At 36.0% G+C, this 19,412-nt stretch overlaps 1 protein-coding gene across 1 annotated transcript in view; it reads left to right on the forward strand.

Moving 5' to 3' along the window:
* The window catches only part of ADGRV1 (adhesion G protein-coupled receptor V1), a 269,547-nt gene that overhangs the window by 212,088 nt on the left and 38,047 nt on the right, over nt 1–19,412 (forward strand). The window contains exon 91 of the mRNA XM_086866622.1: nt 8,794–8,951. Within this exon, the coding sequence (XP_086722748.1) occupies nt 8,794–8,951 (158 nt within the window). The remainder of the gene's footprint in view (nt 1–8,793; nt 8,952–19,412) is intronic.

The following is a 19,412-nucleotide window of genomic DNA, read 5'->3' on the forward strand; positions in this document are numbered from 1 at the left end:
ATCCAAGTATGACCTCTTTGGAACAGTGTAAAATTACAACTCCTGTCATTCTTAATGTAGTCTGTAGTGATTTCCACATTCTATTCTGCAGAAATAAATCTCACTGGTGAGGGCACTGGTATGAGTGTGTTATACATTACTTTCCTTTTCTGCATTTTTGTGTTGCCTCGTGTTTCGTAATTTAAATAGCGTAAGAGGTCTCAGGTCCATTTATAAACCAAACATGTAAACTTATGAAATAATGAAAACAAGTTTGCCTGATGTAGTCTGTTGTCCAAAAAAATCTTGATGATGAGCTGAATGTTTCAGCATGTCTCCTATTTTTTTTTTTGTTTCTGACTTCAGTGAAATATTAGTATATAACTAGTAATCTCAAATTCTACACTATATTCCAAGACATATTGAAAATGACTGTTAACAGTTCTCACGTTTTCAGAATTCTTAGATTAAGTGTTTTAAGGAATAAATACTTCAAAATGCCTTTTAAATATTCTTCAACATCTGCCTTGGTTACTAATTAACTGGAATATATTATTTTTATTATCTCATGTAATACAAGCCTGCAATAAAGGAATTTCCACTCAAACTTACCACAGCACAAAGCTGGGGAAAAAAAATTCATTAAAAATCAATTAAAATTCATAATGTTATTGACATCTGAGATCTCTTCTGAAGAAATAGTATAATTTTTAGTGAGAACATGTGGAAAGAATTGTATCTTTCCGGGAATAATTAGCTTTGCAGAAAGAGGATGTGGAATAACTGGCTCTTTACCAGTTCTTCACAGAAAGATCTTGTGTGTATTGTGGATGGTAAACTGAGAATGAGTCAACAATTTTGTGCTATAGAAATAAAGTCAGACATAATTTGGACCCATATGTTAAGCGATTTACTCTTAAGAACACATAAAATCTTTCTGCCTTAGCAATGCACTAAGAAGAAAAGCTATCAAACATGCTGTAATCCATAATTTAATAAATACACCAGTTAAGTGGTGTGATCAAGGATCCAGGCAAAAGTCTTAATAGCAAAATATTTCCAGACTAGGTCTGTCCATTTAAAAGAATACCATACAGGAAAATAGTATCAATTTACAGTATATAAAGAAATGTTGCAGCAAACGAGGAAAATATTAGTTTCCCACAGCCATGTTGGCTCAGATAAGACATAACCTGTATATACTGCACAAATAAAGACCTGAGCTTAATATTGGGTAATGATCTCTCTCAGTAAGTGCTGTGAAGCACTGAAGCAGATTTATTGGAGAAGATTATTGTTCTTTGTCACTAGACAGCGATTAGGCACTAGTGATGTAGAGTATAATATGGAGAGAATTTTTTTATAGAGAGCAAAGCTTTCTCAGCCACAGTAGAATTTCCTTTAGTAAAAGGCTTGCAAGGACAGCATGTAATTTCTGGTGGCACTTCAAAAAGTTTTTAAAATTCTCCATTGTTTTATACTATTCCATAGTTGTATCACAGGCCAGTGCTTGCCACAAAGGAAGGTAGCAAAGTGGCATTGTTACATATGTAGCTCCTATTTGTGTTGCAAAGCTCATAAAATCCTCCAAATAAATGCTGGATCACCTTCCATCCTCCAAGGTAGCCATAAAGCATACCAAATTGGGCCACACTCTTCAACTCAGTCTCACTAATTTGAGAGAGTGTAAAGCCTGTTTCCAGGGTCTTCCACGAACCCTTATTAATGTGTATAGAAAACTGTTTGAAGCTGACTGAAGATTACAAATTTAAACTTGTGCGCCTTCAGCACTGTGATTTTTTTTTTATAATGCAGAAATCTCTACAATCCTGCCTACTATAGAAACAGAAATTTTACTAATGTGGCTTGAATTTTTTCAAGAACTAATGACTACCACCTCAAATGCTACCCATAATAAGCTTAGCATGCCCTTTCCATATGGTTTTCTCCACATCACCTCATAGAAGCATAAGCTTTTCTCTTAAGTAAATTCTATAATTTAATTATGTAATTGTGCTAACATTAGTTCTAGTATACATGTTGTCAGTTGTTTCTTGTGTTTCCTTTAAAAGTATTAGGGAAAAAAAAAATGGCCTTCCATATCATATGTAGCTGGAATACTTCTCCGGATTTTAGGAAGTGTGATGTTTTAAGAGATCACAAGAGACTTTACAAAAAACAATTGAAGTGTCAGATAACATGCTTCACCCTCTTGAGAAGAATCTGCTTCAATAGATTTGAGGTGGGAAAAAAAAAGGAAAATCAAGGTAAAAATTATTGTCTGGACAATAATGAGGCAATTTTTTTCAGTGTATATATTTAAACGTATATGATTTTCTGAAGTTACATCTTTTTTCCAAAGAAAAAGAAATTTTATTTTTTTTATCTCTTAATTTCCCCTAATCTTTCCATGTTTGTTGAATTTGAAAGTATCAATTTCAATTAAATGAACATCTGCAGTAGTCATCAATGAGAAAATTATTGTATATATTAAAGCTATTTCTAGGCATCATTCTAGGCCTGAAAAAAATATGTAAATTAAATGTCTTATTGATTCATATTGAAAGAAAAATAGCTGATTAGTTTCAATATTATGGGTTTTTTTCCAGTTGTAAAATGAGTAACAAATCTTTACATACTAGTATGGAATTATACATTGGAGGAGAAGCATACTAAAGACAATTATTTCTAAATTTATTTTTAGCCTCTTTCACAGAACAGGCCTTTCACATATACAGACATACACAGAGCTTTTGAAAATGTGCTTTATATTCTGTTCTGTTATGTTAGAAAAATTTGAGATGGAAATAAAATACTGTTTAAAGTGACACCATGCATGAAATAGGAGACTGGGAGAATTCAAGGGGAAGTCTTGAAGATGATAAAATTTAATGAGTTTAGATAGAAGTAGAAGGAGAAACAACCAGTGGAAATACCTTAGTGTCAGTGTATTATGATCTGATAATAAGAGATGCTTCTGCCCAAATTAAGGAGTAAATGAGACCATACACTGAAGTCAGTAGTACAGATTTGATTTAACAGTAAATGTGAGGTAGAGAGAAAAAAAAAAAAACCAACAAAAAACGACTAGGAAGGTAGGGGGTTGGGGATAGGGAGAGAAGAAATAGTGTGAGAGATTAAGCAGAAGATAAAAAGATATATTCACCACATGGATTCCTGCAGCATCCTGCTGGTCCTTCTACATCTTGGTCTTCTCTGGCGGTGGTCTCCCTGCTGCTTACCTGGAGGTACCACTTTATGCAGCCCAAGTCCAGGGTATCCATGGGGCATAGATGCAGTTTCCACAAATTTGGCTGACATGTGCATCCTTTCTCACAGTTTTCACTGTGTGCATTTTTTGTCCAGATAAGCCTTAAGTCCCTACAGTCATCAGAATTTTGCCTGTACTAATTCCAAATCTTCACCTTAGGCCCATTAGGCCTGGGGTTAATGTCCTTCTGTTTTCTGTCTGTGCTTATCTCAAATTCCATTATGGTGGCTTATATTATGGGGACGTTATCTTGAGATAGGTGACTGCATTCTTTAAGCCTTCACGCCACCCCATGACTCAAATACTGTCTTCCAGGGACTTTTCCTCAGTTCATGCGTTATCCACGGGGGTAATGCATACATAGAAAAGAAAAAGGAGAAAAGACAGAAACAACAGAAGTAATAATGCCAGTAATCATAAAATGTACAATAGTTATTCCAATAATTAAATATACAAATCCAGTCGCAATCATCAACTCAATTCTCTGTAGCTGCAGCTCCAAAAGTTTAGAATATGAACTTTAACCAGGTATTGGGGCTAATTTCCTGAAGCCAATCTTAGAGCAATTGGGAAAGTTCTGATGTCTGATTAGCCATGTCTTTCACTTCGGCTCAGGCTTTTTCAATTGATGACATTTCATTGTGAATGGTAATAATGAATGCACTATTTCAGTAAGATTTAACATTTTATGTACCCCTTGTTCCTTTAACAGAACATATCTAATACAAACTGACTTTGTAAAGCCATTTTTGACACTTGTTAGAACTGCCTTTTAAGATCTCTAACTCACATCTAGTCCATTACTGAAGGCACGTGCCTGCCACATATTATTTCCAAGGACCTACTGGTGCTGTGTGCATCAAAATTACCTTAAACCTGAAACGTGTCTTTCGCTGCACCATATCTAGGCATATGTATTACTGATCCATTCTCAGCTTTGTTCAGAAGAACTAAGTTCCTGTTATGTCCTTCCTGCTGATGAACAGTGAAAGACAAGTTCGAGCAAATAGATGGGACCACTATCCTGCACCTTAGAGCATCATGAGGAGTTAGGCTTCATCACTTTTCATCAGAATATCCCTAAACTAATCCAAGTGATGCACTATAGTGGGTTGTCTTTCAAGTTCTGGTGTCTATCAAACATATTTGGGGCTTGAAATTAGCCACAGAATTACACAGCAAGTGTTGATTTTTAAATTCCATGCAGGGGTATCCCAAACAAATACACACCTAGTGTTACAATGTGTATTTTCTCAGTCAGTCAAGACTCCAGGGGATGACCATGTCTTGCAGCACAATTTATTACCTTTGCACACTGGAACAAGTGTGTGTGGGTTTGTTGAGGATGCATCTTCACGTACTTTAAGGCTTCAAAATAGAGTTCTTTCTCAACCACATCAACATATAGTTGGAGGAATTTTGTAAGTAATGACAGAATTACAGAATGTTCTGACTTGATAGGGACCTGCATTCTTGCCCCACTGGATAATTCTACATACGATGAGAAATCAAATTTTAGCACACAAAGTTCTCAGACAAAATACAAAAAAGTTCTCATATAAAAAAGGTTCTTATATAAAACGGCTTTCAGACAAACGTACTCAGTTATCCAGAAGATAGATTAAAGCTCTGTTGTGATTTAATTTTGACACAAAACAAAAGCTGTGGCTACTATTGGTGAGGTCATAAATGAAGTTAATTCCCTTTCAGATTTAGTTTATCTCTTTTTTTTTTTTTTTTTTTTCTTTTACTGTTTTTATTTCTTCATTTTATTTTCAGTGGCCAAAGTGCTCTCATTACATTCCTTCGTAATTTGCTGCAGGAAATTGCACCCACGAGTTGGAATCTTGTGTGGTCCACAGTGTACTATAGTTACTGCTCTGATTGGAACAGATAAAAGAAGTGAAGTGAGGTTAAAACATTCTCTTAGGACACATGCTAGGAAACTTAACAGTGGCATATTAATGTGAGAATATAAGTATTTTTAAAAACAGTTACAGGTCTTGACAGTGGTAAAAGGCTTTTCTGGACTTTATTCATGACCCATTTTCAGTCCATGGCTGCCCATCATTCTAATAGTCCCTGAAGAGAGACTCGATAATTTCCCATGTAATATTTTCTTTTGTTTTTTTAAGATCATTTAGGTTATTATTATTAATATTTCTGATGTTTCTGAAAAATTTTGCCAAGTCATGATAAAAAAAGCCTTCTGGGCAGAACTTGGAAAATTAATACGTTTGCATGATTCCAGTATGCATAAACTCTTGTACCAACTCCAATGCTAGATTTGATTGAATTTTCTAATTCTCAATTGGTTGAAATAAAATAATACATCCATAAGATAAAAGTAAAAGCTTTTCCCACACTATTTATTTTTTCAGTAAAAAAAACAAACTCAGCAAAAATCAAACTAACAATATATTAAGTGGTTTTTCTTATATAATCTTGCTAATATTTGGTTTCCCAACAAATTCCTGCCAATAAAAACACAAAAAAATGACAATAATTGATATACTGAAAATACAAGCAATTATGGCGGCTAGTTAAATGTTCCATCAGTTTCTGTTATCAGCTTTCCATAAAAAGGTGCTTATCTCAAGTTCCTGTTGTGATGACTTTTCTCATGGGGATAGTGTTTCGAAACATGCAATTGCATTCTTTAATTCCTCACACAAAGTAAACAGAGAAATTTATAGCAATCAGAACAAAATTAGACATCAACAAAGTCAACGGTCAAAACAAAACAGTCAGCACAGAACCAAACCTAGATCCTCCAATCAGATAATAGTTAAGAAGGGCAAGACTCGTGGCAGCTTGGGACAAAAGCTAAACAGCTGTCATTTTGATGCTAGGAAGACTTAAGCTGTGAGCAAAAATTCTCAAAAGTGTGAGAGAAAAAAAATACATTTTGATAAAAGGCAGTGTTACTAGGAAGTAACAGAATCTTTGTAATAAAATTACAGAGAACCTCTGAAGAAGCTAACAATTTTGGGGTTTGGTGTATTTTATTGTTTGTTTATTAGTTTGTTTGGTTAGTTTTATTGGTTTGGTTTGGTTTGGTTTGGTTTGGTTTGGTTTGGTTTGGTTTGGTTTATTTCTCTCTTGTAGAAATCAGTATATCAATGGATAGATTTCTTTTGGTTGGTTGGTTGTTTGGTTAGTTGGTATTTTTGCTATCACACAAAATCAAAACAAAACAAAAAGCTTACAAAAATATAGGGCCTTTAAAAAAATAAAAAGAAAAAAGAAACTTGTTGGAAGGCTATACTGCAGGAAATAATGCTCATCTTCAGACAAATAAGCCTCAGTCTTTCTAGACCTTTTAAAGCAGAGTGGCTGTGTTCTGAAACATCAGCTTAGCTGATACTTTGGGGTATTTTTTAACATTCCTATCCAGTGGTAAGTATATAACACACAGTAGTTCTGTACAACAAACGTGTCAGGGTAATGGAATGCTAGATATGTCCCCAGTATTAAGTTTAATAAATAATTGCAGTTGGTCCCTATAATTTTATCCCATACTATTTCCATAATAAAATAAATCTGTCAACATATATAATCACATTACTATATATGAATAAATCTTACAGGATGATGTGGTTGTCAGTAACTTGCACACCATTGCTTCAAGAAGAAAATCCAAAGTAAGCTGTGAAGATTAATATAGTTTTGTGTATTTCTTTACATAACTTTAAAGTGTATTTTTAGAGCAAGTACCTAACGGTATTCGTAAAAGTGATCCATTTCTGTAGGTTTTCATTTTTATACAGCTTTTGTTAACTGAGTATAAAGTAGTGTTCACAATAGTTTCAAGAAACTCTGATAGTTATTTAATATATATATTGTCTTTGAAATACAAAAATGCATCAAGATGAAAAATATACAGATTTCAGAACATAAATACGATTTTATAGAAGACTATTCTTGCACTAAGATTCTTGCCTTCAGTATAATCATTAAAATCAGCATAGGTAGTAATCTGATATCATTTCTTAGTGCTAATTGTGCCACCTCAAGAATGCATTTGGGGAACAAAAATAATTTTCATACCTAAGAAACAGCAAAAATTAGAAAGATGAAATGTATGGGATGTTGCATCCCATATCAACCATGTTGAGAACAGGTCAAGGGGAGGTGATCCTTGCCCTCTGCTCAGCACTCATGAAGTCACACCTGGAGTACTGGGTTTAATTCTGGCCTTCTCAGTACAAAAGGCACATGGACAGACAGTACAAAGTCCAGTGAAGGCCCCCAAGATGAGTAAAGACTGAAGTGTCTTCTATGAGGAAAGGAACAAACACTCTGAATTGCATTGCAGAGTTCCTACTTTCCCTGATGCTTACTTGTTCAGTTATGTTATCAGATGATATCTAAGCTTGGTGTCTGACTGAGCCTCTGCATTCTGCAGAGAGCTGTGAAAAAGCTGGACATTATTTTTTGGGATTCCCTTCGTATGCTGTTCTGAAAGAGACAACATGGATGCAGTCTTGAATTTCTGGCAGTGTATGAAAGTACACCTAAGCAAACCCAGGTTTATCCAACCAGGTTGATGAAACTTCATCAACCAGTGAAACTTTTACCTAGGACTCTCCCAGACATACATCAGCATCTGTGCTAAGCTTAGATGAGCTGACCTGAGAAACAGAATGGCTGGGTAAGTTACACCCTCTTAATAGGGACTGCAGTGACCACATAATCTCTAGACATGCTGACTCCCACGCTGTCCCTTGGGCTGCTCTCTTGTGCGTCATCTCTAGGGTAGGTCAGTGTCTGTAAAGCACATACTGGTCTCCAGGGAGGGCACAGAAAACCCTGGTCTCTCATACTCCTGAAAGATCTCTATAACTATCATCTCCATTTTCTTCATCATCATATATGCATAATTTGGCTCTTTCAGGGATATTTCATGTTCCGGACACATCTTAAAAAGTAATTATAACTTAAATAAATTTAAAAGGGCAAGGAAAGATTAAACAATTGGGGGGCGGGAGGGGGGAAGGAGGAAGGAGTGCGCATTTGGCTTCTCTAAGCAAATGACATGTTATTTCCAACAACATGAGAAGGAATAGCTATGTTGTCTTTAGGACTCAGTTATTTATATAAAAATTATATTTTTCAAAATTTAATTTGTGCTTTCAGGAGCTAAATGCAAAAAATTGCATTATGTCCTCTTAGAAACTGGTGACTAAGAATGATCATTTTAAATTTATATAGCAGCATACAGTTTGTTAAAATATAATTTTTTTCATTGCAAGTTTAAATTTTTTCCAATATTGGTTAGGCTAAATATAACATGCATACTGTAAGAGCAACAGCTATCCTCCTTAAGATATGATAATGAGATAAGAACCAACAGAGCACAAAGGAACCTATCAAGGTTACTCTGGGAACAGAGTTAAAGAATTTATGGTTTGCAAAGCACATCCTTTTTCAAAAATATTTGTTTATGACAATATTTTCTATCTGTATTATAATTACAGCCTTTCAGGGTGTCTCTTATGCTTATTAACAGCATATTTTTCCATTTTTTTTTTTTCCATCAGGTGTTTCATTCCAAATGCCTATGCTGCTCTCTTTACTGCTGCTCTGGTGCCATTAATGTGCCTAGTGGTGGTTTTTGTGGTGTTCATCCACGCCTACCAGGTGACTCCTCAATGGAAGGCATATGACGATATTTTCAGAGGAAGAACAAATGCAGCAGGTATGATTTGCTGGGTACCCCTATGCAAACAAGCTGTACTTTTGAACGATATGGACTCTTCTCACCAGTTCAGAGAACCCCACCTGAAACCATGGTTCAGTAGATTCCTATACACTTAGTTCAAGATTAAGCCTGATAGTTTCCCTTTGAAGTCTGTGAAAGTACTTTGATGATCAAAGCTTTGCAGATGCTTAATGGTCTGAGGGGGATAAAAGTATGTAAAACTTAGAAAAAGAAATTAAAATCACTGGCTTTGTGACTAAGTTTAGTCTAGCAAAAGAGAAAACAAAGCGCTGTTGGAGCACTGTGTCCCCATGCTGGATTTTGGCTGGGGGCACTGAACATTCTGTCCCAGGGAGGGCTGGGGCTGCTCAGGTACAATGATTGCCTGCTTACAGAGCATGATCACCTGTGGACGCAGCCTATACCCTCTGCTGGACCCCAGGTGATGAGCACAGCTTTGGTCCCTGTGTTTTGCAGTGTATTTGGTGGCTGTAAAGCCTGCACAGGGTGCTCTGCGTGCTGGACAATTTGGAGTTAATGGCTCTGTTTTGATATTTCCTATGCTACTTGCAACTGAAACGTGCTTGAAAGAAAAGATCTGTCTTGTGCAAAACAGGAAGTTTCAGTAGGCCTCCTCCGTCAGAACAATTTCAACTACAACAATGTTCCCAAAATAAAGCTGCAACAGTTTAGACCAATACTGTAATAATAATAGGATACTCTGTGGGAAGCTTAGAATATTTGTCTTGTCTTCACAGTATTTTGTAAAAAGAAAATGAGTTTTATAACCTAGTGCAAATCATTTTTTGATATTTGGGTTATAGAGATATATTCCTTTCTTGAGAAAATTATAATAAATATTAAGTATTTATAATCTGGACACTTCTGCAAATATTTCTGTCCTTTTTAATGACACAATGTCATTAGCTTGGCTAAGATTTGTATGAATTTAGATAAGGTCTGATGATATTCAAGACCTTAGTTGCACTTTTTAATTTTTCTCTGATATAAATGCACAGAGGTGGCTCCTTTTGTCAGTCTTTCAGTTAACTTATTTATAATTAACTTTGTTTGGGCATCACTAAAGATATTTCTTAATAATATGTTGAGGTTTAAGACTTATCTCAGAGCAGTTAAACTAAAGGAAAAAAGCAAACTGAATACTGAAATAATACCATAAATAAAATTGTCATGCAAAATAGCAGAAAGTACTAATAGAAATTATAACTACATGACATAAATAGATTAAATAGTAGGATTTAAACAAATCTTTGATTTAGGATAGGATTCAGGGTGTTTCTTTTCTTCAGTAGAATCTAGAAAATAGGGTGGAGAATGCCAAAGTCTCAGATAAAAAGAAGAAAAAAAATAACAGGAAGAGAACAGTTCAGTAAGATCCCTTCTTCCTTATTTTCTTTATTTTTAAAGCCAATTGTAACTTTTACTACTTGTATTCCTGCAAAGAAAACTGCTGTTTTGCTACCAAAGAGCTTTTGTAAACACAAATGAAATATGCTGTACAGTGAGGGTGAGATCAGGTTGGAAAGAGGCTGCTTTAGAGAGTAAAAAGGGCTGTCTCCTGCAATTTATGGTGGCTGTAATTGTATACAGCGTCTCCATACAGCTATGTTTATGATTTAAGCTTCTAGAGAGAAAATATGGTGATTTCTGTAGTTTTTAACATTGCCTATAACTACATAACACATAGCTGTTGACTAAAGGTCTCTGATTTCTTTGACTGAATATTTGTCTTCTGAAATTAAAGGTGGTGGTAGTATATTTACACAGTTTTTAAAGTCTTCTGGGTATATTGTGCTTAAAAGATGCAGTCAAAGGCAGTTTGCAGTGGTAAGGCCTAGTATCACATAAATCTTGAATCTTGATGCTCACTCAGCTGACTATCTTCATACAAAATTCCTGGGAGCTGCTCCTGTTACTGTAGCCACATAAATGGCTGCTGTGGGGAACAATATTTTTCACATCAGTAAATTTGTCTGCAATCAGTTTCATGATGATATCTTACTTTTGAAATATGGAGAAAGTCTTGGATTATACCTGCACCAAATTCTGGCATACAAGACACTATGTGTTAGGAAGGTCTTTTGGCAATGTTGCCTCCTTAGGTTGCACAGACATACATCATTTTTTCTGTTTTCTTATGGCAATGAATATGTCAGGGTTTCTCTCTGTTTCATCCAAAACCAGAGGGAAGGTGGAGCCACCAAGCAAAAGTTTATCTGTGCCAAAGGCCTTGGAGAATTCAAGATAGATGACATCAGTTGCTCTTCCCTTTTCTTCTAATAGTCATTCCATTATAGAAGGACACCATATTATTCTACAACAGCTATTAGAAAAAATTCTGTAAATTCTGTGAAACATCTTGCTAAACTTAGGTTGTAGCAAGTTTTACTATTTTTTTCTGTCCTAGGAGCAGAGTTTGTTGCTACCCACACTAAAGGAGACTCCTCTGTATTTTTCCTTTCCCAAGAGCAGAATAACAATGTTGAGTTTTACCATACATGACTAAAAGTAAACATTTGGTAGCTGCAAAGGCAATCTGTTTGCAGATAAATATTTTCTTAGAAAACTATAATGTATAATTGGAGGGTTTTTTGCTTGTCATTATACACAGATGCCCATTTTTAATTGTACCTTCTATTCTGCCATACATATATTCTTCCTAGACCTCTGGATTTGTCCTGGGTGCCCTAAAGTAAATTCTCATTTCTCATACCCTATTCTGGTAGTTGCAGGAAAATACCATAGCTGAAAGACTGCTAGCCCAGCAAAAATCTGCTTTTAGTAATTGGTGTCAATTCCTTTGGCAGTGTGGTCTGTGATCTTCTCAGAAAGTATTTATACTCTTTAATTGTGACTAGGCCATCACTGTAAAAGAATATTATTAAAACAAGGTTTTAGTGTAGAATAAACACAAGTAAATAGGTCTTGCCAAATTTAACTTGAGCAACATGCACACTTCTCATTACCCTGTCTGGAGCACTAAATATGTGAGTTTGCTCTCTCATGCTCTTTTTTACTGTTCCAGAATTGCTCTGTTACTGGTCATGTTGGTTTACATGGTGATTGTTATAGTTTACTTCACAAAGGGAATTTTCCTCAACAGTAGAAGGCTCAAGAAAGGGCAGTGGGAGAGTCAAGAATGAATTATCTCTTAGAGCAGTCAGTTCTTCCTTCTCAAAAGCGAATGTTGATTAGAGAAGTGTGAAAGGTTGAAAAAACTGTGAAAGCTAAGAGGTAGCTTACTCTACCTCTAGTGTAATCATTCAGAGATAGGCATTGAATTTGCTTAAAAAGAATCTTCACTTTTTACTTGTTCTGTTTGCCAGCCTTTCAGCAAACATGTTCTGTTGGCTGGCTGTCCTCCTATATATAGAAACTACCTTCTCAAAATTTAGCCTTGACAGGGGCCAAGTCAGAAGCATTCATTGGATAAACAGCCTTTGGGTTAATTAATATTTAAGTTTTCATCCTAGGACACAACTGGCCCTCCTGGCTGCCAGGGCACTGCTGGCTCCTGTTCAACTTGTCACTGACCAGGACCCCCAGGTCCCTTTCCATGGAGCTGCTTTCCAGCATCTCATTCCCCAGACTGTCCATACATGCAGGGTTGCCCCATCCCAGGTGCAGAATCTGGCACTTTCCCTTGCTGAACTTCATATGGCTGGGGATTGCTCAGTGCTGTAATTTGCTGAGGTCCCTCTGCAGGGCCTCCCTGCCTTTGAGGGAAGCAATAGCTCCTCCCACTTTGTATCATCTGTGAACTTGCCCAGTATCCCTTCCAGTCCTGTGTCCAAGTCATTTATGAAGATGTTGAAGAGCACAGGACTGTGGATGGAGCCCTGTGAAAACACACTAGTGACTGGTCCTAATATGAAAATACACAAAATTAATAGTAACAGAAATGGTTTTATTAATAGTAATATAAATGGTTTTATTTTGTCTGCTAACCTTTCATAATTTCACAAACAGTTTTAAAAATGTAACAGAACAACTTGATTTTTTTCCCCAGATAATTGTAAAAAGATGAGCTTCATTTATTGAATGAATCTTGAGCTGGCATATTTTTCATGCCATATGCAGTACAACTTACCTGAATCAGATATCATAATTGTAAAAGTGCCAGAATTAATGTAAAGATTAAAACTTCATGTTGCCAAAATAGAACATCATTAATAATGCCTTGGATATTTAGTTATAAAATTTTAACTACCTGTTTTCATCTTCCTTCATATAAATTTCTTTAATATGGAATCATAGAATGGTTTGGCTTAGAAGAGACCTTAAAGATTATCTAGTTCCAGTCTCCAAAAATATTCATTATGTTAGCAGTATGCAATTCCTGTTCACAACAGAACATGCTGAATAGTCTGCCTACACCTACTATTATCTGATATTCTCAAGAAACAAATAAACCCACAAAATGCAAGTGCAGGACATTCCAAACATGCTTCTGTGCTCAGGAAATGATGCTGAGGACAGGGTTTTGATTCCAAATGAGAATATATGTCTAAACATGTAGTTGCATGTCTTCCCTAACCTGTAAGATAGGTGCTAAAGTCTTTATCTCTAATCATAAGACAAATATTATGTATCCAAGAGAATCAAAAAAATTGCAGGAATGCTTTCATCGTGAAATGGCAACATGCATCTAGAAATCAAGAACCAGATGTTGGCTACTTCTGAACTAAGAGTTATGGACAGTATTCACAGTATTCGTCACACACAATGGATATAATATGCTAGTCTTAATAATGCTTCAGTAGCTTTTCTTTTTTGTAATTAGGAGAAAAATCAGTCCTTGCCTTCAAGATTTTTTACAAATACTATTAGGACAAAATGCACAAGCATAATTAGAAACTGAAATAAAAAACTAAGATCTGAATAAGGTTAATAACAAGTGCATCTTCACTTGTGTAATTTAGATTGCTTGCACTGTGCTTCACCTGTCCAAATTAGCTGTTTTCATTTGAAGAAATTTGCAGAAGCAAACTTCCATAAATGAGTTGTGACTGCACAGTTTCCAATTTAGCACTCATTCAATATTTTACAACTGTGCCTCTAAGTAATTTTCTTATGTGGAAGTAAGTAGGCTCATATTTTTCTTTATTCTTTTGATTTTGGTACTTTTCTGGGATTTGCCGTGTTCCCTGCGTAACAGTAATAGCATAAGCTATGATAAAGTGCCCTTTTTTTCATTTTATTATGACACAAGGTATCTTAAATATGTATGTGAAAGTTTGTCAAAACCCTGAGATTTAGTGCAAAGGTTAGAGAGGCTAGTCTTTTATGATTTTGAAGCAGTGATGTTATGTTTGATGGGACATGTGCATTTCTTGTATAAAGTATCCTTTAATTTCAAAATTTTCTTTGCCACAAGGATCAACAGATCAAAAAACATAAATTAACAAAAAAATATATTTTGACATGTTTTTTACTTCCTTTTTCTACAAACTGCCAATAAACATTTTCTTCCATTTCGATCTCATGGATGTGGAGCTACCAGCTTTCTGGTCTTCAGTATCTGACCCTGTTAAATTCTGCACATCTAACAATTCCAGTCAGGAATCAGTAGTTTTGTTATGATTCATTGATTCCATGTTCTTGGTGGTAGTATTTTCTTCTTTGAACTTCATGAGAGAAATCTGTTTTGTTTGGTTTGTTATTTTTTATTTTGGCCACAAAATCTGGCTACCAAACTCTTTTTTTTCTTTTTTTTTTTTACTGCAGCTGTCAAAATCAATTGAAAACAGAGCCAACAGGATTTGGAATACTGTTATTCAACCTTATTTGAAAAAAAAATGTTATTGTGGCATTTTTATATTTACATTGCTAAGTTTAAATGACTTCTTAAGCAATAGCCTGTAAATATTTTACTAATTTAGGTTTCCTAAATATTGTTGAAATTCTGTGAAGCAACACACTCTCTCCAGTCATCTGGGAAAAAAACTTTTATAAAGATGTTTCAGGTTTTGCAGTAGATCTTCATGTTTAGCTAAGAAGTGCTAAAAGTAATTAAAGTTGCAGTATCATTTGCAGCTTAACTGCCTAAGGAGAAGACACATAATAAATATATATAGGTAAACACAGAAGATAATTAAAGCTTTATTATTCAATTGCTTATTTTAGGGAATTTCTTATTTATTAAAAAAATAGGAAAAAAGGAATGAAAAAGGAATAATATGGACCAACACATTGGTGAGAATACAGACATTTTGATACATTATCAAAACATAGTTTATCCTTTATTTTCCAGTTAAATCATATAGATATTTTTTGCAAAGCCACATTCTGCAATATACTTCAAAGCATTAAAATTATGCAATAATTTCCAGTTTTCTTAATTTCTATTTGATTTTACAGTGTTCATTGCTCAGACTTGTTCTCTCTAGTATCAGGGAAGGTGGGCAGGGAAAAAGACGAAGGGAGGGAGGCAGGAAGGCAGGCAGGAAGGCAGGAAGGAAGGAAGGAAGTGGCAGAAGGAAGGAAGTGGCAGAAGGAAGTGGCAGAAGGGAGGGAGGGAGCGAGGGAGGGAGCGAGGGAGGGAGGGAGGGAGCGAGGGAGGGAGCGAGGGAGGGAGGGAGCGAGGGAGCGAGGGAGCGAGGGAGCGAGGGAGCGAGGGAGCGAGGGAGGGAGGGAGCGAGGGAGGGATTTCATAGGGCCTATCCTTCTGCTTTGATGCCTTTGTTTTAGTGAGTTGTTTAATTCAGAATGTAGTTTTTCTAAGTGCTTGTCCATTGCTATTCCTAACTTTTCCTAACTTTAAATAAAAAAACCCCTTTGTAGTAGAAAGGCATTTTTCAAGAATTTTTCACTATGCACCATGAGCAGTTGTTGACTGAAATTGTATAGGAAATTTTCCATTGTTTCTTCCCACCCTGGTAAAAGAGGCTGTAGTAGGCAGTGTCAAACCATTCATAATCAATAGGCATTACACAGGGATAAGAACGCAACCATGGGAACTGTCACTTCATTAGTGAAGTTATAATGCCATATTTGAAAATATTTGAATCCACCTCAATCTTCAACTTGCTATTAGAGGAGCTATTGAAAGTGTGACAGCACATCATGGTGCAAGGCTCCTGCTCATCTTGTTCATCTTCACAGTTGCTTCCACTTCTTCTTCAAAGCTGCTCAGCCTCCCAGTCTTGGACTACCAAGAGGCCACATGGCTTTTAGTGCTTTCATTAGTGCTCTCAGATGCATAAGCTGGCAGACATCCCCTTCCCATGATTTCCAAAAGAGGTGTATCATGAATATGAATGGTGCTGATGGATAGGATGCACTTGGTACTGAAAAATAGTGTTCCTTTTTCTTTTTTTTCTTTTTTTTTTTTTTCAGGTTGTTTCATCCTGTGCTCTTAAATTTAGTATCTATCACCACTTTTCCAGTCCTTTCAGGCACACAAATATGGCAAGTGTTGCAGTTCTCATTTCTGAAGAAGCATGCACAGGCTGACTGGATACACAGTCCTGTGGGGCGGACAGCAGTAAGCAGTCTACTAAGGTTGCAGTAGGTTTGGGTGTAGACATAGGAGATCATGAGATTATTTTTCTCAGTAATTCATTATAAGCCATGGAATCATAGGATGGCTTGGGTTGGAAGCATCTTTTAAAGGTCATCCAGTCTAACCTCTGTCTCCTATAAGCAGGGACATCTTCAGGTGCCCTAGAATGCAACAGAGGACGCATTTAAACTGTCACCAGTTTAAATACAGAAACTTTAAACTGTCTTTCTTTTCTTTGTGAGGTTTATTTCAGAAATATAGAATTGGGAGGGTTGAGTTTGTTGCAAACTTAAAACCACTGTAGGTGAAATCATAACTGTTTGGAAGTGTTCCATGTTTTGTTTCCTGATACTTCTTGTTCTTGCTTCTACTGTAAGGAAACCAAATAGGAAACACAAGTCTGACAGCTTTTTCAGCTGGGCAATCTGGCATTTTATCACTTGAATCCTATGATGTTATAGTAGAGTTCCTTGCACTGATAATTTCTCTGAACTATCAAAGTTCAATATGATTTTGTGAAAGAAAAGTCCCCTGAAGATTACCAAATAGCAAAAAAAGCCCTGTGCTTGGTTAGGGAAGCTCTTGAGTTGTAAATGTGAGAATTTCTGGGAGAAATATCATATCTGGCCAACTCTTTTGGCCCTTCTTGAAGGCAAGGCCAGACAAACCTTTTATATACCCAGTACAGTTCCATTTGGGTTCCTGATGAGGTGATTAAATTTTTCCATCATCCTCATATTTTTCCTGGTTCACAAATTTTGTAATCTAATCGAAACCCATAATAAAAGTATTGAAGCATATCTTTCAAATTCTCACTGTCACTTTTTTGTGTGGATCACATTCAAAACCTTGTGCTCACTTTAAGGACTCCCCTAGTAGTAAACTACAATTTTACTACCCTTAATAAATTATTGCAACATACTGCAGTCCTCAGAACAGAAAATTAATTTTATAGATTAACAAGGAAGTGATCTCAACAATGAAGAAGGAGTGACAAACGGGATGCTTCCAGTTGTTTGGTAAATTGAATGTATGCAATTTCACATAGTTAAATATCAAGTTGGACTATGCTAAGTTTTCAAACTCTAAAAAAAAACCTGCAACTAGAGCTGCATAAGCTGCATTTATCTGTATTGAGTTTGTCAACTCTGCCAGTGTTCCTGAAGCTTATATTAAGGAAAAGGAGACATATATCAAGGAAAGACATGAACAGTCAAGACAATGATACATGCATGCGTATATACATTTATATATATTTAAGGAGGGTGTGGAGTATCTGTTGCTTAAATGAAGTCTTCCATCACTCCTAGTATTAAAAAATGGTGTGATAAGTGTACAAAAAATGTGAACCAGCATGGCTGGATTGTTTAATAGTAATACATAATATTTATAATATTATATATTAATTATATAATACCCAACAGAACTGCTTGTCAGTTAAGTCACAGTAGTGTTGAGCTGACTTCTCCACATCAGTCTTGTCTATTAAGGTTTATCCAAGTACTCTAGAGGCAACTGCTTCCACTTGGACTTAGAGTAAAAATCATGTCAGTGAAGGTTCATCTGCCTAGAATAACCCTTTGGGGTTTCTTTGGGAGGGGGCTGTTGGCTTTATTTTCATATGAAGAAAACTACAAATAATTAGACTATTTTGGTCCATATCAAGCAAATTTATTGGTATTCTTTTCCTTTCTGCAATTCTGATTTTACAAACTTAAAAAACAAATTATTGCATATTTTCTGATACATTTACTCTGATTATTGAGCTTTTGTTGGATCAAAATTCAACAAATGGGTATACAAAACTCAGATATCCAAGGCTTTAAATGCTGCCAAAGTTTCAACTATTAGCCTTTTGCAATATTGATAATGAAACAATTGTTACCAATAAAGGAAAAAACAGAACCATAAGCTGTATGTGGAAAAAAAGCAGGCATCTTTATGCTTTTTCTTGTAAAAAAAGGTCTGTATGACTTGGGGTATTCTGTACATTCAGAAGGCCCTTACTGTGTTTACAGTATTAAACAAAAAGGCTAAAGGGCTCCCAAACTGCTGTTTCTGGAACAACAACTGTGAAAAACACATCCCCACTCTTTGCTGATGCAAACTAATGTGGAGAGGGGCAATGCCTGGCCAAGCACCTCTGTCCCTGAGGTGTGCAAACCTGGCAAACATGGACTTTGAATTCTGCCGCAAACATGGTAACACAAGGGGCTGGCTCCTGTCAGTAGGAGAAACGTGGGGGTAAAAACTAACTTTTGTTATTATTCTGTTATGTCCTTATTGCAAACTTTGTCCAGGCAGACATCTTCCTGCCAGCATTCCCTAAATATTCTGTGCTGCAAATACACTGGGGAATATAAATTTACATTATAAAATTTACATTATTAAATGGAGGTGTATGGGTGCATCTTTAAAGACACATTCTGCACATATTTTTGAAGGTGAATGAAATTTACTGGTTCAAAGTCTATCTCGGGGTTGTACTAGGCTGAGAGGAGGCTGTCACTTTAAGTTTTATGGGGTCAGATGTCTTATGTTTGACTTGAAGGGGAAAATAACAACAAATCAAAGAATAAGCTATTCTTATAATTTCCTACAACCCTGTAAGTGGTCAGAGCTTGGACTGTTTATGTATCCATGTGTCATGGTCTGACACTGGCTAGAAGCCAGGCACCCACGAAAAATCATTCACTCACTCTCTTCTGCTGCAGCTGAGCAGACGGAGGGGGAAAAGAAAAAAAAACTAAAAGGTTCATGGGGTGAGATAAGGATTAGGAGAAAACATTGTAAGGGCAAAATATGTTTAAAACTTAAAAACTATGAAGAAAAACAATATTAACAGAATTAAAAGAGGGTAATGAGAACTAAAATGAACCTTTAGAGCAGCTTTGCACACCCCCCCCTCACCGCCCCCCCACCCCCCCCAGCCC

Source organism: Cyanistes caeruleus, chromosome Z (assembly GCF_971803275.1).
Source record: "Cyanistes caeruleus chromosome Z, bCyaCae1.hap1.1, whole genome shotgun sequence".
NCBI classification, from domain to species: Eukaryota; Metazoa; Chordata; class Aves; order Passeriformes; family Paridae; genus Cyanistes; species Cyanistes caeruleus.